General features: G+C 41.4%; 1 protein-coding gene across 1 annotated transcript in view; it reads left to right on the top strand.

Annotated features, from left to right (window-relative positions):
* TBCD (tubulin folding cofactor D) overlaps positions 1–17,190 on the top strand; it is a 3,708,267-nt gene that overhangs the window by 3,173,162 nt on the left and 517,915 nt on the right. Inside the window, exons 28-29 of the mRNA XM_044068123.1 lie at positions 6,661–6,752; positions 9,148–9,288. Coding sequence (XP_043924058.1) covers positions 6,661–6,752; positions 9,148–9,288 — 233 coding nt within the window. The remainder of the gene's footprint in view (positions 1–6,660; positions 6,753–9,147; positions 9,289–17,190) is intronic.

The raw sequence follows: 17,190 nt of genomic DNA, 5'->3' as shown, positions 1-17,190 counted from the left end.
TGCAGGAATTTCTGGCAAGTACTCGGTGTTGTGTACTACATGTGACAACAATCTCCCTTATTCTCTTTATGTCTGGGCTATGGGATAGGGTTGGAAGATGGAAGCCTTTTCTTACACAGAAAAACATCCAGGCCCGGCTAAAATTGCAAAACAATATTTCAAGTCTCCCAAAAGCATGTGGGAAAATGTGTTATGGTCTGATGAGACCAAAGTTGAACTTTTTGGCTACAATTCCAAAAGGTACATTTGGTGCAAAAACAACACTTCACATCACCAAAAGAACACCATCCCCGTGGTGAAGCATGGTGGTGGCAGTATCATGCTTTGGGGTTGCTTTTCTTCAGCTGAAACTGGGGCTTTAGTCAAGGTGGAGGGAATTATGAACAGTTCCAAATACCAGTCACTTTTGGCCCAAAACCTTCAGGCATCTGCTAGAAAGCTGAAGATGAAGAGGAATTTCACCTTTCAACATGACAATGACCCCAAGCATACATTCAAATCAACAAAATAATGGCTTCACCAGAAGAAAATTAAAGTTTTGGAATGGCCCAGCCAGAGCCCAGACCTAAATCCAGTAGAAAATCTGTGGGGTGACCTGAAGAGGGCTGTGCACAAGAGATGCCCTCGCAATCTGACAGATTTGGAGTGCTTTTGCAAAGAAGAGTGGGCAAATATTGCCAAGTCAAGATGTGCCATGCTGATAGACTCCTACCCAAGAAGACTGAATGTTGTAATTAAATCAAAAGGTACTTCAGCAAAGTATTAGCTTAAGGGTGTGCACACTTATGCAACCAGCTTATTGTACATTTTTTATTGTTTATATTTTTCCCCTAACAGATTTGTTTGTTTTTCAATTGAATTATACAGGTTATAGGTCACATTAAAGGTGGGCAAAGTTTTGAAATGATTTATTGTGGTCTCATTTTTTTATATCATAAAATACCTGCTATTTTAACAGGGGTGGGTATGAACTTTTTATATCCACTGTAGCAATAATGGGCTCAAAGGGATTATTGATGGGGGGTAGGCCACTGTACCCTTCCTTATCACCCAACAGTTGCCAGGAGATTGAATGGCCAGTTAGGAATCCCAGACAGGAATGAATAGCCATCCGACTCTCACCCAGCCCAGGAATGTTGATCTCCCTTGTCTCTGAAATGAATGGGTTGATTGGGGGAGGTGTCAGTAGTTGAACCATGTGGCAAGTCCTTTCTTTGTTATACATTAGGATATCATTGAGCCAAGGCTGAGAGAGAGCACCTTGACAGGTCAGTGAAGAAGGCTAAGATGAAGGCTCAAGAAAGACTGTTGTCAGTGGACCGTAATAGTGATAAAAAGCCCCCTTTCAAGAATTCTAGAGTTATGATCACATCATTCATCCTGATGTATCAGTGTGATGCAGTAAGTAGCCAGAAGTGTTCATCAGGACCCATCTGTTGGGGGAGGGGGAATCAATGACAGTTTTACTGGGTGAGATTTCTCCATTGAGAAGAATGCTATCAGATGCATTTGAGCCAAATGCGCCATATGGGAAAATAGGAGAATAATCCTGGCTGGTGTTTGTGTTTTTGCAATCCCCCAGTACCATTATGGTGTGTCAGTGTGAGGTTGTGAAGACCATTATTTTTCTCTCCTAAGGAGCAGTGTGTCATGCATGTCTGTTTTTTTCCGTAGGGAAATCACCAAAGGAAGACAGTGTCAAGCTTTCATATCAAAGGATCTCCCTTTTTTGACAGTTTCCTGTACAGATACTCATCCCATCTGGGCTATTTGAATTAAACAGGCTTCTTTCAAACTGTCAGGAAAAAGTTGACCCCACTGCAGGCTTGCCTGCAGGTGTCATGGGAGGACATGTACTATTTCAAGTACAGAGTTAGACCTGTGTTTTGATAATGGATATTCTGAGTGGCTGGTATCAGTTGTCTGTGAAGCAGAGTTAGCGATGGCTTCTCTCCACACTCTGGCTAATTCGCTCTTTTCTTCTGAGTCGGTGCAAGGCATATGCTATTCTCTTGAAGTAATGCAGTTTTTGTTGACAAGGCTGAAGAAATGCGGACTTTGACTAGTTCATTATCTAGAGGTGGGAGGAACACATTGAAATCCTAAATCCTGTACAGATACCACTCTTGGAGGAGACTGTATCAGAAGCCACTGGTGGGATTTGGACCCATGGGGTCACTGTGGAAGTTAAATGGTTCCACTGTAGAAAGGCTGTGGCAATGGATGTAATCCAGCTGGAAATTAATGTGCTGGACATTATTAGGATGCCATGAGTAACAAACATTTTTGTGTTTGTTGAGAAGGCAGGGACAATACTAGAGATTGGGGAGGAGAATTACCCCTAGAGTGTGTAATGGTAAATCCTACTTAAGCCTATGTGCCCATCACTGACCTCAGTGAAGCTTAACTACATATACTGTAGCAATAAATGGTAAGCAAATTGTAAAGATTGCAAAGCATATAGAACAATTTTAATTTTCCTATATTTTCTTAATGTATTGCGTACTACCTAAATATGATGTAGTGCAGCTTTTACTGCATATTAGAAGCCCACTACTTGAAAACTGAAAAAATTAACATTTATTTTAGGTTATTCACTTGTATACAGGGATTTGTGGAGGCTAGCAACCCTCACATGCTTGTTATTAGCAGCAATAGCTTTGCAAGGGTATTCTTGTCTTAATGACCACTTGCTAGGTGTTAAACTTCAGTGTTAACTTCATGTTGCTGCCACCTCCCTAGTCCTGGACCCTCTTGTAATGTCCAGTAAATAAGCAGTGATGTTGAGGGGGAACAGTAATCCCCTTCACTTTATTTTCTCAGCAGCAGTTCCATATACAGCAAAGCTGTATTAATTAGTACCCAGTAACAGTTTGGGGTGGGGTTGAGGGGGCAGCAGCCACCCTCACAATTACTTTTCGGCAGTAGTTTTTTCTCCAAACTGTAATGAGCTGTTGTGGATAAGTGCAAGAGAAAGTGGAATGCAGTACAGTAAAATACATTTACACTGAATACATTTATAGCAGCAAAACCGAACTGTAAAAGTTTAGTAAGCCCATGTACTTACAAACAGCAGTTTGGTACAGTTAACAAAACACATCCTAATTATGTAATAAACTGGACGGGGCAGTTGCTTCCCCACATTCAGATCATGATGATATTTAATTACTGTGAATCTACTTAATTTAATTGTTTTTACTTTACTGTATATTTTCCCATCTATTACTGTTTATTTTAGAAAACGTAATGATTTCAGCAACGTCCTTGGAATGTCTACTTTGGAGGGGTAGTGAGGGGAGCAACCCCCCTTGCAATTCACTTCATAGCATCATTTAGGTACTGCAGATGTACTTTATTTCACTGTACCATTTGGCTGTATTCCAACTTTGTTCGTGAATGCAGTAAATATGCCACTGATTACAAAACTCTCAGTCCTCAAGTCCCTACCGAAACTTGTGCAGAATAACAAACAGTGGGAGTTACTCTTCTACACTGTTTTTCACAGTCTCTACAATATCCTGGGATAGTGGTCTGCATTTTCAAAATAAAATGTGTGTGTGTGTGTGTGTGTGTGTTCCATGATAGAGGTCTAATGCTTCTTACCCTATTGGGGAAATCTGTGCCAGTCTACTGGAAAATAAACTTTGTCTGATAGTCAACGCTCTAATACAGTTGGAATAGTACAGATTTTATGCTGGCCATGGAAGACTGGTCATTCTTTGTCCTTGTATGAATATTATATGGTCTTTTGAAATGTGTTATCATTGTCTACTGCTGTTTTATGGATCTGGAAAAGGTCTATTATTGCATACCCCAGAACGTATTATGAGGGGTGCTACAGACTTGGGACATTACTGTGTGTCATTTCATCTCTGTACTTGAAAAGAAAAGGGGTGCCCTGCAATTCCTATTGTTAAATCAGATGTTTTTGAAAGTAGCCATAGGACTCCACCAAGGCTGTGTTTGTTTCCCCTTCTGTTAATGATTTTTAGGGATAGGATGTAAAGATGCAGCTAAAGCCTGGAAAGAATTCAGTCTGGGAATATGAGGTCTGCATTTTTTTTTTTTTATTGGTCATGTCTCTTAGTCTCAAGTAACTTTATCTCAACAATGCAGCTGAGCAGTTCACTACTGTGTGTGAAGAGGTTAGGACAAAACTCAACACCTCCAATCGAAAGTCCTGGAATTATTCCAGAAAAGGGTGGATCACTTAGTATTGTTCAGGGTGGAAAAATTACCTTAAGTGGAGACATTTAAATATCAGTGTGGAGCAGAAGTGACTGGGACACTGACCATTGGATGGAAGTAGCAGTGGTGGTACTAAAGGCATTATTATGGACAGTGTTTGGAAGTTGAGAAAAAGTCAAAGGCCAAAGCGTTTTGTTTATAGATGAGACTTATGTTATCAATCTCGATATGCTCAAAAGAGGTTTGAGTATTGATCAGAAGGATGAAATCACAATTAAAAGTGGATGCCATGAAGTTTGTTCAGGGTAGCTGGGCTGTGTGGAGTTTGACAATCTCTTGAAAAATCTTGGAGTATAGTCATTGTTTGAGTTGAGAAGTGGTGATTGAAGTGGATTTGGCACCTTGTGAAGATGCCCACTAAGTACTTTCAGCCAGAGCCAGATCATAGTCAAATGGGGCCCTAACAACAAAAAAATATTCTCTCCACAATGTCGTACCAAACACAATTTATTAAAATGACAAAACTTTTGGATATACAAACAATCCTTCCTCAGTGTCTTCCTCAGGGGTCCTAGGAAGAGTAATAAATCCAGACACGCACGCGCACGCACACACACACACACACACACACACACACACAGCAGTAATCCACCCCATCAGCTGCTCACAATTCCTTGAAAATGCACTGAAACTCACAATTCCTTGAAAACACACTGAAACTCATATTTTTTTGAGTAGTCTGGTAGTTGGTGTAGAGGATTCAGGTTCTTGTCAACTGTGTAACCAAGATATGGGATTTGAGCCTGAGCAATTTAACTAAGCTGCCATCCCTAGCTAAGGCATTTTACACACACACACACACACACACACACACCTTACCAATGGAGCCTTTGTTTTGTCCATGCTTTATTCTGTAGGCAGACGAAGCAGGCAGCAGGAACATTTTTTGTGTTTAAATTCCATGTGTGGAGGCAGAAAAGAAAAAGAAAATAACAGCAGGGGTGCATCAACACACTCAGGGATGTAAATCTACGTTGCAAGAACAGACATAGAAGGCATTGTTCTTAAAGAAGAATGCCGTTAAAGATAATATGTAATTTATTTTATTTAAAATTTTAATGTTGTGGCAGACTTTCCTGGCCAGCGGGCTCGAGCAGACTGTCTAGGTCACCTAGTGCTTGATACAGCTCTGCCTTCCAGAGTCTGTACCAGAGACAACCCACTGGGACTCTTCCCTGTTGAAGACCCAGGGCACGCTGGAAGGATTGTGTCTTTCAGCTTGCTATGGGAAGACCTGGGGATCCCACAAATTTAACTGGAGACAGTTCGCTGCTAGGAATGGGTAAGTAAGACTGCCCTACTAATGCTACCCTCAGTGGGATAAACAGTTTAGAAAATACAAGGATGGATAATGTTAATGTGTTAGATTTGTTGTTTATTTAGCAGATGCATTGCTACTGCTTGTATATGTATTGTTTACTAGTTCTTGTTGATTTTTCATTATTACATCAAACTTTAAAGCTTATTTCCCAGTTTAGCTGCTACTTTATGGAGCCCTGCACCTCAAGTCCCATCTAAAAATATGCCTGGCCCAACTATGTCAGCAAAACAGTCAAATATTGTATGCACAATACACACACACACACACACACACACACACACACACACACACATATGCATATTAAAGGTAGTCAGAAATCAGTAGGGACAGGTGAGTGAAGAAAATGCAAAAGTTCCAAAACAATCGTTGCAAATTAGTACAGTAGCTGTTCTCAGAAGCAGAACAGCTTATTAACTAATTTTGAACAGGGGTCCCACATTGTTTAATTTCCTCATGTTTATTATAAATGTTTTGCTTTTATCCTGTAGTTGTACAGGGTCTATATCACCGCATCGAATGGTGATAAGTTTGAACGCCCTTGGTTCGAACCGAAAAGTCCGAAAGCCCTAAACCGCAAAGTTATGGAACATCAATTTTTTTCCCAAAGAAAAAAATTGGTGGGCCGTCTTCAGGGCTTTGCTATTTCCTCCACTATAGTGCGATCTCGGAGTTGGTATATTTAAGTAGGGGGGGGTGGGGGCGAAGCCCCCCACTTTAGTTTTTTTTAAAGTTGTGATTTTTTTTTTTCATGGAGCAGTGATTTTTTTTTCCAGGGAAAAAAAATCGCTGTTCCGTGAGTTCGCTGTTGAGGGTTTTCGGACTTTTAGGTTCGAACAAAGGGCGTTCGAACTTATCACCATTCAATGTGGTGATATAGGCCCAGTTGTACATTATACACTATTACAGATTTATAAAAAGAGATGCATTTGTACATTATTAATGTAATGGAGTCAAATAGTTAGCACATTAGTGATGTCTCAGCCTGGAGAAAGGGTTTTTGAAATGTAAAACTTTAGGCTACTGCTTAGTACTGCAGAGTGGTGTTTCATTTTCATGTAACAGCTTCTAACCTCCTTTTAACCTTATTCTAGGTCTTGGAAGGCTTAAAAAGTGTTACATGTATTACTCCCAAAGATGTACATTTTGCTGAAGCAAGAAGAGATGCCTTGATAGCTATTGCACGGTGAGTTTTACTAATTTCATCAAAAAAAGACAATGCATCTTTAATTATCTCCGAGACAGAAGTGACCATTTACCATACAACACAGTGCCGTGTTTGTTGCTGAAGAGAATCAATTGCAAAGTAATCATTCACTCTCCAAAAACAGAATTTCATGATGAAATCCAAAATAATAGGCAGTGAAACAAACCAAAGGGTCATTTGTTCTGCCTATAAAACCTAACAGCCATGAATGAGTTGTCTATAATGATCAAATGTATTCCAATTGCCCATATTCTGTTCCCTACTACTAATGCCCTATGCAAATAGCCAGACATCCTTTCTGTATTTTGCAGCTGTGTAATAACTAATGAAGATGCTGTATGTAAAGCATGTCACGTTTCTCTTTTCATTTCTTATGTGGTAAAAGAGTAAAAAAAAAGACCATACAAAACCTGAGAAACTGGTAGCACTCGATTATAGATATGGATAGTAAGAGACAAGCAATGAAAATGTATTTAATGTTCTTAGTTTTATACACAGATCAGGCATATTTTATCAACTTGAGGTGAAGTTGTGAATGATGGTTAACAGAGTTGAATAATTGGCTTTGGAATTCAGTTATTCAAACATTAAAAGTATTGAATGTGTTTAATTTCGGCACAAGTAATCAAATAATGATGTTCACAGAATGTGGGAGGTTGTGGTACAGGGGAATTTCCCCTTTCCCCCACTGTTGTATAATCTCTGATTTGGTATATGTAAGTAGCAGAGTGTATAGGGGTGCAGGCCACATTTTTGATTCTGTGTTTTTAGATAATATGACTTTAATATGACATGCCATTTTATGAGCTCGTCAGCACAGCATAAATACAGCATAAGCAGAACTCAGAAAACAAGTGAAACATGGCATGTCTACATCTAGTGGCATTTGGCTTTATTGGCCTGAATATATGAGTAAAGACTTAAAAGTAAAAAAAAAATCCTCAGCTTTCAGAAGCCATATAGCTAAAGGACTGGTATGTTCTTCAGGGGCCATTTGCATGTATGTCTTTAATTCATATATATCTTTATGTATATTTGGAATGAGTGTATTAGTACTATTGTAAACAAATGTGAAAAAAGTAGAATAAAATGTATGTTATGGATCTCCATTACAGGAGGCTTGGGGCATTACACAGTGAAGACTTTCATTATCTGGATCTGTTTGTAGCAATTACTGAATGTGTTCGTCTGTATGCCCTTTTCATCCTACACACACACACACACACACACACACACACACACACACACACACACACAACATGTAGTATGTATATGGCACTGGTTAAGCCAGAGTTGGAATACTTTCCTTCAGGAAGAATAGCTGGGATGCATACTGTGGTAATTTAAACTGTATTACCAGTACTTCCGTGTTTATGTTCTCCGCATAGCTGAAAATGGTCTATGGACCAGTCCTCTTCCCCACTGAACAAGTAGATAGAGTAAATACCGTGTACAGCTCTGACGGCTTTGTAAGCAAAGGGAGGTTACAGTCCTGGACAGGGTACAGAAGAAGGGATGGTATGATGGTTTGGAATACAGGGTAAAACAATTGAAAAGAAAGTGGAAGAGCTCTGACTTCAGACTGTGATATGATATGGATATATAAAACATTAAAGGTGGGAATGTAATGGGTTAACACTAGAAAGAAAAGATGGTGCAAGCAGGAGAAGAGGGTATGATGCGTAGACAAAGGGAACAGAGTTTAATCCTTATGTGAAAACGTGCTTTCCCAGTGAAAGTTGTCAGCAGGTGGAGTGAGTTACTAGAATGACTAATAGAAGTGCTGAGATTTTTAAATCTGCTTCGGGTTCCAGATAAGATAGGATAAAAACTGGTAGGGGGTGAGCTGCTGCTTTAGGCTTCCTGCAACAAACCCTAAAGGAGTATTGCAGAATGGAGCTCTGAAGTCATAGAGTGACACAATTAACCTATCTGTAAGCATGTGCTATGTACCACTGTAGAGCACTAGGAAACAGAGCTACCATTTCTTGTGTATGGCTTCCAACATGCACAACTTTGGCCCAGCAGCAACTTTACTACATGATGCAATAATATAGACAGGCTATTTTTTTCTGAAATCTCCCTCTCAGATGTTGAGGTCTGTTGGAAAGGAACCTGCGTTTAGTTTATACAGTTTAATGATTCATATCCATCATGTCGCTGGACTTTAGCAACTTCTTTGGTTTGCACATTCATGTTTATCTTGTTTTGTTTCTGAAATATGCAAATCCCATTGTTTGCCCTGAAGAAAAGCACATGTAGGCTTACTAGAATCAGCATATCAATAAACAAATATTTATTTTAGTTGTTATTTACTCTGTAAATAGTGGTAAAAAAAAATCAAGAATTCAAATGTTTTTCTTTTATATTACAGGGTTTGTGTAACAGTTGGAGTGATGGCAGATGGATCGCAGCATGATGTTGTGTGTCATGAAAATGTTTCTCTCATCTATGATACTCTTTTAGGCTGCATGAATGACTACACAACAGATAGCCGTGGAGACGTTGGAGTATGGTACAGCTCTCTAAATTTTACATCAGAAATTAGAACCTAGATTGCAGTTACAAATTGTCAAGTCATTTTCTTGCATATTCAAATCCAAATCAAATGATGGTTAATGCTTGGTTAATAGTGCAGAGGCAGGGTAGCCATCTGTATTGCTGACAGCTTAAGACTATTTAGCTGTTTTTTGAGAGGGCAGCTAAAGACCAGGTTGCCATTTGATGGTCTGAGAGACATACTGCTCTTGCAACATCATTGTAGATCCCTAGGAGAAAGTATATGGGCAAGATATTTTGGAAATATCCGGGCTGTTTATACTTGTTGTATATGGGTATATACATATTGAAAGTGGTGATGTTGTTACTATGTATGTATTTTCTACAGGTAGTGGGTGTAGTAAGTGAATAATGTTTTCAAAAAGCTTATACTTGCACTGTGACAGTGACTTGAAGTAGCCGGGGATGAGTGAGTCAAGTAGTGGACTGGAAGTAGTGGAGAGAATAGATTGACTGAAGTCAGCACATAGGCATAAAAAGCAATTCTGCTTTACGACATTGTAATGCAGTGTGGTTGCATTATGTACTAAATCATCTCTGAAGAGACTACGTAGTTTCCATCCACATGATGTTTGCTCACTGATGTTATTTTCAGACCAGGCTTCTTAAAGAGAAAGCCCTTCCTACTGATGAAGGAGCATCCAGAGCATTGCCTCTTGTTTTTTTTTTTTTTTTTTCCTACTACTGCTTACAAGAATCCTGATTGTTTTGACTGAGTCTTCTTTATGACAATCATGTCTTTGAGCGTCTCACATGTGGGTAGAGACTGTACTAATAATGAGTTTTTGGCAGTTGGTTGATAAAGCCATTTTCCTGTGACCTGCCTGTTCTCACTTTTGACAAATGCCTGTCTCAGAGGCCCTCCCTGTTTTCTTTCCATACTTTCCAGCTTTTCACTTCATTTAAATAGTAGGAAAAAAATCTGTAAATCGAGTTTTTTTTTTCTTTTAATGGTAGCACTGATTTTGAGTAATTTTTGTTCTTGAAATGGAGAAATCTTCATAACCATTGACCTGATATTGCATTCTTCACGTAATCCTTGACTGTGGGCTGTTATTCCAGCTCGTGCCTTGCAAAAACTCTCAAGCTAAGCTCTAACAATAATGTGCATCCCCAAATCACTTTAGATGTCGTTCGCCACTTCATAGTGTCAGATGTGTTCTCTCTGAGCTCTTGAGCTAAAGCTCCTGTTTAAGTAAACTGTAAGTTAGACCCCTTTAATTTCTTCTTTCCTGACTTTTTTCTTTTATATCTGTACTACCCACTCTTTCCTTAGATAGTTTAGCTCATGTGTGCGTGCTTTTTTCCTTTTATCTACCGTTACGTAATTCCTCTCAAGTACCATCATTGGTACTTTTTCCCCTTTTTACCTGTGGGTATCCTTTAATAGCATAGCTGGTATTTTCTCCCTACTTGCCTTTGCTTGGTTTAAAAAAAAAAATCCCTTTCTTCTGTCACTTGTTAGTATGACTGTTTGTGTGAGTGTGTGTGTGTATTGTGGCCTTTGTCTTTTTTGTAATGGCTGACAAACCCTCCAAAGGCACTTCTGGGTTCAAGAGGTGTCAAAAATGCGACAGGAAGATGCCAAATTTGGATGGACACACTCTTTGTGTGGTCCATCTACAAGAGAACTGTGCTGTTACAACTTTATCTGCAGGACTTTGATCAAATGTAAAAACAAGCTAGTTTTGAAAGATTTGCTTAAGTTGGACTTTGAGACCTTATCTGGTCCAAAAACTGAAGCCAGTTCATCATCATTTTCCTCTTCATCCAAACCTAAGCAAAGAAGTCATTCAGTTCCGATACCTTCATCAGAACCACCAACTAAAATTGTCAAGTCTCCCTCAGTGTCAACAGATTCTTCGGAACTAGTGGGTGAAAAGGTTCAGTCCTCGGTGCCAGTGGTGCCTGTTTTTGCAATGGCTTCAGCACCAAAATCTTCAGTGCCGGCGCCAACTAAAGACTCTTCTTTGGTTCCGACCACGTATCTGGAACCAAAGGATCCTTCACTCATATTTGTACCACATACCAGATATTCTCCCACATTGTATCCTTTTGTGGACCGTCCTCCCAGTCCTTTTTTGGAGACATGACCAACAAAATCTCCATCAGCTTCCTCAGTTCGATCCACCAAGAGTTTGTCCAAATCTGACATTATGAAACTGGTGGATCAGCTCCTTACGGTGAAGGGATTACCACTTTCATCAGTTCCTAGCAATATTAGCTCTGGAAGCTTACCATCTTCCACACCACTGATTATTCATCCTTCGACTCCACCTAAGTTTTTGGAACCCTTGGTACCGACTCTCCTGTCTTCAACCGCTTCGGTGCCGGGCAGAGCCTCTTCTCTAGTGCCAGTAGCTACCCTGAGTTCTTTGGGTCTCTTGGACCCAGACACCTCCTGGAGTCAAGGCTTCATTGTTGGCTCCAAGGGGCGGGGTTTAACTTTGATAATTTCAGATCCATCCATGCCCCTCAATGCATCTGCATACGTAAGCTCAACTATGGCTTCAGCTTCAGAGGCAGCTTCCTCGGTGCTGGGTGGGTCCATGGTTCCAAGGGAGTCTATTTCTGTTCTTGGCTCCCATCCCTATACAGGGTGGGTGGTCCTGCCTTCCAATCCATGGAGAGGGTCTTGTACTTGGCAGACAAACAGTTTGTACCATCCCTGTCCATCCCCTCGACCAGAGCATCCTCCAGTCTCTTCCCTGGGTTAGAGGGCACAAAAGTCTCAGGATCAAACCACCTTGGTTTTGTCATCTTCAGATACCTCTCTGGAACATCCCACTGAAGAGGTACCCTCAAAGAGAAAATGCAAGAGGAAGCACATGGATTCCCCTGAAGAGTCCTTCACAAAAGAGGGGGAATGTTCCTTTAAGTCACTCGCTGAAGATGTTTCTTTCAGGGACATCCCATAAATTCTTAAACAGAGCGGTGGCTGGACTACCCTCCAGCCTTCCTCGGAGGAATCAGTACACCTAGAGGCATTCGTGCCCAGCTCTCTACCTCTTAGATTTTTCCACCCTCTGACGATCTTATTAAGTTGATTGCTCAGTGTTCTTGGAAGTTGCCTGACTCTATCAAGCTGATCCCAGAGTGACCTGACCATATTCTGTCTGCCCATCAGGATCAACAACACTGGGCCAAAGAAATTCCTGTGGATGCCATGGTGGTAACAGCAGCCACCAAGAAGGAACTTGCCGATGAAAGTCGCACTTTTCATCCTCCTAACAAAGAGTCTAGGACAATGGATAGATTTGGGAAGTGTGTATATGCTTCATCGACTTTCGCTGTCAGGTCCTTGAATTACATGGCACATTTTATCAGGCTTCAAAGAGATCTGATTAAAGAGCTATCAGATATCTTGCTGGAGCAGTAACTCAAGGGGTTCGAGACAAAGCGACTTCTCAGCTCACCATCCTAGAATCTCTCTCCAACTTGTCAATGAGGCTAATTGCTCATGCTGCCGAAGGAACAACAAAAGCAGCGGGTTCAGATGTAGTGATTAGGAGGACACACCTGGATGTGCTTATGTGATTTTGTGGAGCCATTTAAGTCTTTTTTCGTCAATGCTCTGTTTGATTGAACTTCCCTATGTGGTCCCAAAGTAAAAGAGACTAGCCAGATGTGACCCTTTCTGCCATGGCTGTAGATTTTTCCACTCCTCAGCACCCTTACTCCAGGAATCAGGGAAGTGGGTGGCTATGGTTCAAAACATCCCAAGGACCTTTCCAGGACTCATGCAGCAATGACTTCCCCCAGGGCAGAGGGGAAAGTAATAATGGAAGACACCACTCAAGAGGCAGAAATGGCCCACAGAATCAGGGTTCCAGGGATTCTTTCCCAGGTAACTCCTGTCAGTGCTCCTGAAAGGAGGCCCAGTTGCTTTCCTCTAGCCAGTCTGCCTGGCTAAGTATAACAACTGACAGATATGTGCAGAGGGTTATAACCAGAGGTTACAACATCCCCTTTTCAGAAGAACAAAAAGACTAAAAACAATCCTGGACATTCCACCCAGTCACATGGAGGCAGCAGTCTTAGAAGTTCAAAAACTGCTCAGCAAAAGAGTCATCCAAGCAGTCATACCAGACCAGAGAGGATCCAGGGTTTACTCAAGATTCTTTTTAGTGCCAAAGAAAACAGGAGGACAAGATACCAATTTTGAATCTCAGTCAATTGAACAAATCAGTTCAGCAAACCAAATTCTGGATGGTCTCTGTTCAGTCTATACTTCCGTTCTTGGAAAAAGATGATTGGATATGCTTAATAGATCTTCTGGATACATATTACTATATAAAAATTGACAAGCGGTCCAGAAGATACCTGTGCTTCCAGCTGGGAGCCAGTCACTATTAGTTCAGGCCCATGCCTTTTGGTCTCACCACAGCCCTCAGGGTGTTCATCAAATGCATAGCAGTGGCTGCAACTCACCTCAGATTGCTAGGATTCTGGGTGTTTCCATATGTAGACAACTGGCTCCTTACGGTCCTTCCAGGTGTCAACTTGTACAGGTACGAGATTATATTCTTCACCTTTGGTCTAGCTTAGGAATCTCTATAAACCATGAAAAATCCCATTTAGAACCTTCCCAACAACTGGAATTCATTGGAACTATGCTCGACACAGCCGCCGGCATCGCATCTCTTCCCCTAGAAAAACTTCAAAGGATCAGATTACAAGTCAGCCAGATCATTCACAGCAAGAAAGTCACAGTGAAACTCATTCTACAGACACTAGGGTCAATGGCAGCCTCTGTCACTCTTGTTCCTCTGGCCAGATATCACATGAGAATTCTTCAATGGCTTCTAGTCTCCCAATGGTCCTTATTGAATCAACCAGTGTCCTATTTGATAGTAATCACCACTCGATGCAAGGAAGACCTAAGTTGGTGTCTTCACTCCAATGAAATATTGTTGGGCTGTCCCTTTGTCCTTCCTCAACACCAAACCATAGTGACTACGGATGTGCCCCAGATAGGGGTATGATATGACATAACTTCTTTTTCTTGACAAGATTGCTAAGCAGGTATTGACTCACCATTTCTTTTTGATTTGAGCTTTGACCATGACCTGGAATCCTGCACCATATATATTTTAATGTACCATACCTAGGGTGGGGTGAGAGGGACAACTGCCCAGATGCAAAGTGCTGGGGTTGTGATAAACCACCCATCATCCCGATCACTGTTTAGTGCAATAATGGGTTTTAAAAGCCAGTATTGCAGCTGAGGTCAAACCTGGGTGCTGTAGCACTCAGTGTGTAGTCTATAGTTAAAAAGTTAAAGATCATCTTTTTTTTGTTTTTAAACTAAAGCCTGAGCATTGTAGAGCTCCATGCAAGCAGGGTATTAACTGCATATGTAGCAAGCCATTTTTTTCTAAAGTTTAAAGCAGAAAAGATTTTTTTTTTAAATTAAAGTCTGAGTGCTGTAGCTCTCCATGCAGGGTTTGTAACAAGTAGGTTGCTACAGTTTAAAAAAATAATTGATGTTCTTCATGTTTCACTGTTGCAGTCATTACAGTTGGGTTATCCTGCTGGCAGGCTACCCTCAAGTCGACCTGAATTCCAAAGTCTAGGTCCAGCGTCGGTTGCTGTCGCCTCTTCCCTGACGTCAGTGCACCAGGGGTATAAAAGATGCAGCCAACGCCATTTTCTTCAGTCTTTCTTGCCGCGCGGTGCCCAGAGCAAAAGCAGTTCGCAAGTGCCGGTCGGCCGACTCCTGAGTTTTTTCAAATTCGAATTTCAGATCCGAAGTCTTCATTAAAGCTAAGTACCCCATTGGGGAAACTTTTTTCTTGCTCCAGACCGATGTCAGAAAAAGTTAATAATTGTATTTCTTGTGGGAAGCAAGTACCTCATAAGGATTTTCATTCTTACTGTATTCCTTGCCTAGGCCCTGACCATAATGTTGCTAGTTGTCGGTTTTGTGCTAGATTTAACCAACGCACTATTAAGCATCGGTACGATTTTGCATTCCATTACTTTGGCAGATTTAATTATATAATGCTGTCGGACCAGCCGACTGCCGGAGTTTACAAAAAGCGCAAAGACAAAGAAAAGGACAGGCATCCGAGATCCAAAACCGACGACGAGGCTTCTGCTAGGCCTGTCGCCGGTTCTCAGTGAGGTGCTTTCGCAGCCCCTGACGCCCGCTACCTCAGAGCCACAGGCCGCTTCTGACTCCCACGTGGGTGCTGGAAACTCAAGGTATTGGACACCCGGAAACTCTTCCCTCAGATAGGTCCAGAGCCGCTGAGCAGGCATCGGCTTCTGAGGGTGTTTTCAAGCCTACACAGTTGTGTGTGACACCTACTTCAGCAACAAAGGCAAAGACTAAAGCAGCTCTAAAGACAAAGAAACAAGTACAGCATTCTCCTGGACAGGCATCCATTTCTAAAAAACAGATGCTTAAAATGGCCGAAGACCTAACTACTTTGATCAGGGGTTCCCATCCCGCTCCTGATAAGAGGCCTAGGCAAGAGTTAGATTACGAATCTTCAGACCAGGTTTCCATTTCCTCTGATTCCTCCTTTGAACAGCAATATTCTGTTCCTCCCTATGAGGATTCTGATGCTGAAGAATCTATCCCTTCAGCCTCTCCTCCTGAGGATTACTCTTTTGGGGAGACACTGCATACCATGAGGGAGCATTTCCACTGGGAGAGTCAGGATTACTCAGAATCCAAGAAAAGGCTCAGAGACTTCCTTTTATTGCCTCAGCACAGGCCCCTGGCTATTCCACCTGTTTTAGACATTGTAGATGATGTATTTTCAATCTCCAGACTCTTTACCACCAGCTCCTGTTAAGCCAGACAGATACTATAGGGTTCCTGATTCACATAAATTTCTTTATAAAAACCCTGCTGCTGACCCAGAGACCATCTCTCAGGGTCCCAAGGGAGTCAAGGCTTCTACTGCAAAAAACCCTATCCCCGCTGATAGGGATTCTAGGGCCCTAGACAGATGGGGTAAAAAGATTTATACTTCTGCTACCTTGGCTGTCAGAGCTTTAAATTGCCAATTTCATATGCTTAAATATCAGCAATATCTTATGTCTCTGCTTAAACAGAAAATGTTAACAAACACAGAAAGTGCAGACAACAAAGAAATGCAAGGTTTATTGCATGCAACAGAACAAGTTGGAAAGCATACTTTGCAATGTGGTTTTGATTCTCTAGAGGCCTCCTGCAGGGCCTCGTTACATGTTCTGTCATTAGGAGGCATGCTTGGTTAAAAGAACAGAATCTTCATGATCATGTTAAAGCAAAACTATTAGATGCTCCATTACAGCATGATACTTTGTTTGGTGTTAAAGCAGAAGAGGTTTTGAAGAAAATGGAGGACGAAGCTAAATCTATGCAAACGGTCAAGGATTTCTTGCAGGTACAACCTCCCAAATTTAGCAGGAACTGGCCTACAAAAGAATTGGTCCTTTCCAGTTTCAGATAGGCCATAAAGAAGCAGATACAGACGCCCCAGAGGCAGATCACAGCCCCAAGGCTCATACAGGCCTAAACAATGGGGTGCTTCTACCTCCAGGAGCGGAGAGGAAAAATCACAGCCGTACAGGAAACAGTCTCAATGATTTCCCCCTGCCAGCACCAAGCACTTTTCTTTTGGCAGCTCTTCTAGGGGGGAAAACTAGCACTTTTTTCACAAAATTGGCACATGGTCACCCAGGATAAATGGGTCCTAAATATAGTATCACAAGGCTACAGGTTCCACTTCCACACCCTGCCAAGGCCAAACGGTATGCCAGACCTGCCATGCAATCAATGGGCAGAGGCACAAAAAAAAGTTTCATCCCTCATGAACATGAGGGCCATTCAACAAGTACCAGAGCAAGAGCAGGGACAAGG

The sequence above is a fragment of the Protopterus annectens genome, chromosome 4.part0, assembly GCF_019279795.1.
Source record: "Protopterus annectens isolate FY-2018-M chromosome 4.part0, PAN1.0, whole genome shotgun sequence".
NCBI lineage: Eukaryota > Metazoa > Chordata > Ceratodontiformes > Protopteridae > Protopterus > Protopterus annectens.
The sequence above is the reverse complement of the archived record's forward strand: the minus strand, read 5'-3'. Positions and strand labels throughout refer to the sequence as shown.